This window comes from Orycteropus afer, unplaced genomic scaffold, assembly GCF_000298275.1.
Source record: "Orycteropus afer afer isolate SDZICR_OR568_19922 unplaced genomic scaffold, OryAfe1.0 scaffold00266, whole genome shotgun sequence".
NCBI classification, from domain to species: Eukaryota; Metazoa; Chordata; class Mammalia; order Tubulidentata; family Orycteropodidae; genus Orycteropus; species Orycteropus afer.
In genome coordinates, this window is record NW_006921853.1 from 4,085,297 (window position 1) to 4,091,039 (window position 5,743).

The 5,743-nt window shown below is 53.6% G+C and overlaps 1 protein-coding gene across 1 annotated transcript; it reads right to left on the bottom strand.

Annotated features, from left to right (window-relative positions):
• Positions 1 to 967: 967 nt before the first annotated feature.
• Positions 968 to 5,474, bottom strand: ZNF689 (zinc finger protein 689). The gene is made up of 4 exons (XM_007950301.1): positions 5,270 to 5,474; positions 4,959 to 5,072; positions 1,674 to 2,232; positions 968 to 1,598 (listed from the first exon to the last, which is right to left on the bottom strand). The coding sequence occupies exons 1-4, from the start codon at positions 5,472 to 5,474 to the stop codon at positions 968 to 970; spliced, it is 1,509 nt and encodes a 502-aa protein (XP_007948492.1).
• Between the last annotated feature and the right edge of the window lie 269 nt (positions 5,475 to 5,743).

The following is a 5,743-nucleotide window of genomic DNA, read 5'->3' on the forward strand; positions in this document are numbered from 1 at the left end:
CTTCCTGTACTTGTACCCATACCCAGTGTGAACCAACTTTCCAGCCCAGGGTACAGAAGACTTAGCTTCAAAGTATGTGGTTAATGTAAAAACAACAACAACAAAAAGAAAACTTTAGGGCATTTAGACGCCTGCATACATACCATAAACTCATGGTACGATGCAGCTGGCCCCAAAGCCAATGCAACCTTGGCTTTTAACACAAGCACAGACCAAGGAGGCACACAGCGCACAGCGTGGTGCTGGCTTATTCCTGCACGGCCTTTGAAAAGGGACGTTGGAAAAACTGCCTGTTTGGAGAGAGATCATGTGGCAAGTAAACCTGTCTTCAAGGAACAACTGACCAAATTAGTGGGGCCAAAGTAGTCGTGATTAACAGGGATTATCTGAAGGGCTGCCATGAAGACAAGAGTACCACGCATATCCCGGGCAAGGCTTTCAGGTTGTGCCGATACTCAACAACCGACCTCCTAAGGTCAGAGCTGGCCCACAATGAAACGACCTGCCTTGTGAGGTAGTGAGCTCCCTGGCGAGAGAGGTTTTCAAGCAAGGGGTAGAAGACCAGTTGGCAAGAGTGCTGTTAAAGGGGGAACTAAACCCGTGTGTTGGAGCCCGGTCTGGAGGAAGAGGCAGAGAAGGGAGAGTAGGGGAAGGTCCTGCCCCTTGTAACTGGGATTCTCCTGAGGGTACATCCCAACAGCCCCTAAAACAGATGGCGAGAACTTCTAGCCCTGATGTCCACACACACAAAGTCTTAGCATCTGCTATTTGCACAACTTTGAAACAAATGCTGTCACCTCTCCCAATGGGGCGATCTATTCAGACACACGCAGTAAGGCAGCCAGCAGGTGGAATATAACTGAAGAGTTCTCGTGGAGGAGACCCAGGGCTTAGGTCTGACTCTGCCTTGTATGGTGGAGGGGCTTCCTTCCCTTCTCTGAGCTTAACCTACACAGTCCTTGCCATTCTAAAGGGTGCTGCCTCTCTGGCTAGGCCCCGCTATGGACCTAGGGCTACAGTTTGGGGCCCTGGGGTTACACTTGTGGACGGCCAGAGACCACCTCTGGCGAAAGCATCGTCCACACTCCAGGCAGGGAAAAGGCTTCTCCCCCGTGTGCAGCAGCTGGTGCTGGGCGAGGTGGCTCCACTGGGCGAAGCGCTTGGAGCAGAGGTCACAGGCATAGGGCCGCTCGCCCGAGTGCACGCGCTGGTGACTGGCCAGCAGCGAGGGGTAGGCAAAGCGGCGGCCGCAGTCGTCACACGCGTACAGCTTCTCCTCCGTGTGCGTGCTGCGATGGATGGCCAGGGAGCCGCTCCGCCGGAAGGCACGGCCACAGTCTGGGCAGGGGTAGGGCTTCTCTCCCGTGTGCAAGAGCTGGTGCTGCAGCAGCGTGCTGCGCTGGGAGAAGCGGGCCTCGCAGTGCTCGCAGGCGTACGGCCGCTCCCCCGAGTGCACGCGCCGGTGGCTGACCAGGCGGGAGGAGGAGGAGAAGCACCGCTCGCAGTCTGGGCACGGGTAGGGCTTCTCGCCCGTGTGGATGCGCTGGTGGATGACGAGGGCCGTGCGCTGGCGGAAGCGGCGGCTGCACTCCAGGCAGCTGTAGGGCTTCTCGCCCGTGTGGATGCGCTGGTGGATGACGAGGGCCGTGCGCTGGCGGAAGCGGCGGCTGCACTCCAGGCAGCTGTAGGGCTTCTCGCCCGTGTGCGTGCGCTGGTGGATGGCCAGCAGGGAGGGGTAGGCGAAGCGCCGCCCACAGCTGGAGCACTGGTGGGGCTTCTCGCCCGTGTGAGTGGTCCGGTGGTTGGCCAGCGAGCGGCTCCTCCGGAAGCAGCGGCCACAGTCAGGGCAGTGGTAGGGCTTCTCCCCGGTGTGGATGACCTGGTGCTGCGAGAGGTTCTTGCGCTGGGAGAAACGTTTGCCGCACTGGTCACACACGTAGGGGCACTCCCCAGAGTGTGCGCGCCGGTGACTGACCAGCAGGGACGGGTAGGAAAAGCGGCGCCCACAGTCTGGGCAAGGGTAAGGCTTCTTGAGATTCTGGGCACACTTGTGGCTCTCCAGGGCTGGGTGGTCCGGGAAGGTACAGCCGCAGTCGGGGCAGATGGGGCCCCCAGATGTCTGCCTAGGGATTAGACGGGGTTTGCTGGGCCGGCGCCCTCGTTTGCCCTTTCGGGGTGCCTCCTTGGGTGGGAAGGCTTCCTTCTCCTCACTCTTCTTTCTGGTGCCGGTTTCTATGGAGACACAGGGAGAAATTAATCGAACATCACTGGGTTGCTACTCTTGCTTGTTACATACAGTGCAGTATGCCCAGACAGACAGACACAGAGCTGACAGGCAGCAGCTCAGACGGCGAAGTGAGACAGACAACTACAGAAACATGGAGGATACTGGGAATATATCCCAAAGAGGTGAGACCAGAGACACAAATAGATATATGCTCACCCATGTTCATCGCAGCACCGTGTACAATAGCAAAGTGATGGAAACAACCAAAGTGCCCATCAGCAGATGAATGGATAACCAAACTATGGTACATACACACAACGGAACACTATGCTGCATTAGAATAATGAAGAATCAGCGAATCACCTCCTAACATGGACGAACTTGGAGGACATGATGCTGAGTGAAATTAAGTCAATCCCACAAGGACAAATATGGTCTGAGTCCATTATTATAAAAGTCAAGGAAAGGTTGAAACAACGAAGGAAATTTTCTTTCCCAGGGAGGGGAGAGAAGGGGAGGGGAGGGAAAACAAATGCATACTTAAGAGACAGGTTTGATATGGGTGGGTGAAGGGATTTAAAAAAATAATAATACACACAAAAAATTATAAGATTAGGCAGTAGTTGATCGTTTTTTTTAAGCTAGGTTATGGGCACACGGGGGTTCATTTGTACTAGTCTTTGTTTCTGTCTGAAATGTTCTGTAATACATTTTTGAAATAAAACTTAAAAAAAAAAGAAACATGGAGGGTATTATAGGAGCTCCTAATGCAACCTGGGGAAGTTGGAGAAGGTTTCTTGGAAGAGGTTAAGCTGACCTAATTAAAATCAAAAGCTTTTGTAAGAATTTTCATGGTTCAAAACCCAAAATTATTTAAAAAGGAACACAGAGAAGTCTTGCTTCCGTCCTTGTTCCCATCTACCCTGTACAATCATAGTAATTACTTTCTTCTAGCGTTTCATGAAAATACAAATACATATCCTCTTCCTCCCGCCTTCCTTACATCAAAGACAGCATACACATACTGCATATACAGTGTTTCATGTAATACATCCTGGAGACCTTTACATGTCAGTGCGGGTCCCTACTGGATCTTACAGTGGCACAGAACCCACTGTGGATGCACCCTGGTGTCTTTAACTTAGCCGACTCTTCAAATGTAAATTCATATAATGGAGGGTTGTGGCTGTTGTTGTTATGTGCTGTCAAGTCGGATCCAACTCATAGCGACCCCTCCTTGGGTTTCCAAGGCAGTATCACTATGGAAGTAGATTGCCCCATCTTCCTTTGGAGGAGTAGCTGGTGGGTTTGAACCGCCAGCCTTCTGGTTAGCAGTCAAGTGCCTTAGGCACTATGCTACCAGAGCTCCTAATGAAGGGTTAGAAAGGTTGAAATGGCAAACCCGGCAGAGGAGACAGCATGAAAATTCCCAAAGCTCAATGTGTGGCGGGGACCACAAGCCTTAAGATCTTGAGACAAAAACTACAGGGCAAGAACTGGAAAAAGAGGCATGAGCTTGGCAGTGAATGGGTCATGGAAGGCCCTGTAAGCCAGTGGTCTCAGAAGCACTTGAAGGGCTTGTTAAAACAGATTGCTGGGCTCTGCTCCTAGAGTTTTGGGTCTGGGGTGGGACCCAGGAATTTGCATTTCTAAGTCCCCGCATGATGCTGATCCTGCTGGTCTGGGGGCCATGCTTTGAGAACTACAGCAGGCAGTAAGCATCATTAAGGACTTTTAATGGTTCTCAAAGGAGCTCTGGTAGCTTAGTGCCTAAAGAAAGCACTTGACCCCTAACCAGAAGGCTGACGGTTCAAACCCACCTGGCACTCCTCGTAATGAAGATGGGGCAATCTACTTCCGTAGTGATACTGCCTCGGAAACCCAAGGAGGGGTCACTATGAGTTGGGTCCGACTTGACAGCACATAACAGCCACAACAACGGTTTTCAAACCTAGACACATCCAAATCTACTGGAGAGATTTCAAAAAATAAGAGTAATACAAGTTCCTAAACACACACAAGAGTAGGGTGCAGGAATCTGTATTTTTATCAGCTTTGCCAAATGATGTCGATAAAATTGAGAGCCATGTGAGAACCGACCTTGGCAAGATCTAAAAGAAAAGTTGTAAGTGAGAAAATGGTCAGAGCTGAATCTGAGAAAGTCAGCCTTGGTCTTAGAAAATCTGGCACAGAAATCCCAGCCCAGGCGGTTCCATCTGCCCCTGTGGGTGAATCTGGGCTCCTGTCCCTGCATCCCATTGAACCAGAGCCTTGCCTCATCTTGGGGTGAATGCAGTGTGCCTGCACTGATCGGGATCATCCTGCCAGAAAGACAGAAAGAGACCCTTGCACCCCAGGAGTCACACTCCCCATCAGTTCCCTTCAAAAATCTGAAACACTCACAGGCTCTTTCAGTCAGAGTCCAATACAAAGAAGGGCGGGGTGCAGGGATCCTGGGAAGGAGGCAGGAGGGTAGCTCCTTTTAAATGCCGACCGATTTCATCCACACAATACAGAAGTGCAGGTGATCAGGTTGCAAACGGGCATCGTTAATCTTTGTTGGATGTAGAGGACCAACCCCACCATCAGAGACAGGAGATTCTGAGGTTGTAAAAAGACGCACAGTAAAGGGGACACCACAGCCGAGTAAGAGTTCTCCTAGGCGGATCAAAATGCTGAACCAGGGAGTTACAGGAGGGCCTCAGGGCCTCCGTGGGCACAGTGCACTCACTTCTCTGGACTGTTATCCTTCTTGGGCACTCCTGCGGATCCAGGGCTCCCGGTTCCCAGTTATCGGTGTTTCGTTCTAACCAGGAGATGAGGGCAGGTTTGGGACCTGCACACCCTGGAGAAGAAGAACCAGTCTGAGGACGGCCTCGCAGAGAACGCTAAGTAAATGCCTGCCCCGTGGCATCTCCTGCTGCGCCGCTGTGCCCCCTCCTGACCCAACCTGATCGTGTGCCAGGGCTCCCTGCCCTCTCCCCCGCCCCCAAGCTTCTTCATTCATTCCCACCCGCGGAAGCGGATTGGGCCGGGCCTCACCTAGTGCGCCCAGGTGGCCGTAGGTCTCCCGCATCACGTCTCGGTACAGGGCCCTCTGCGTGGGCCTCAGACACCCCCACTCCTCTGGGGAGAAGTACACGGCCACGTCCGCGAACCGCACGGCCCTCGGCCTCCTTCCCCTCCTCCGGCCGGGCGCGGCTCCTCCAGGTCCCCGCGGGGAGAGCGGCGCCGAAGGCGGCGCCATTGGACCCGAGAAGCCGCCGCCACGGCCTCGCCTGTCCCGATCTCGACCCCTGGGCGCTGGCGAGTTCCGGGATTTAGGAGTCTCCGCCCGGCCGAGGACTAGCGTGGCCCGGAGGCCCGGAGGTGATCGGAATCGGTCGCCTGCGGGACTAACGGAAACCTTTCGCTGTTATTCAGGAAACTCCTGACCGAACGTGGGTGAAAGGCACCGGAAGATGCCTTCGGGGAAAATGGCGGCGCTGCTACTACACCGCCTTCGCCTGGAACACA

Bases quoted from the DNA above. Each gene is read 5' to 3' on its own strand.
- ZNF689 (XM_007950301.1), bottom strand. From the start codon at position 5,474: ATGGCGCCGCCTTCGGCGCCGCTCTCCCCGCGGGGACCTGGAGGAGCC. The intron at 5,073-5,269 runs GTGAGGCCCGGC...CTTCTTCTCCAG, and splicing joins CGGCCACCTGGGCGCACTAG to GGTGTGCAGGTCCCAAACCT. The intron at 2,233-4,958 runs GTGAGTGCACTG...GTGTCTCCATAG, and splicing joins AAGGATAACAGTCCAGAGAA to AAACCGGCACCAGAAAGAAG.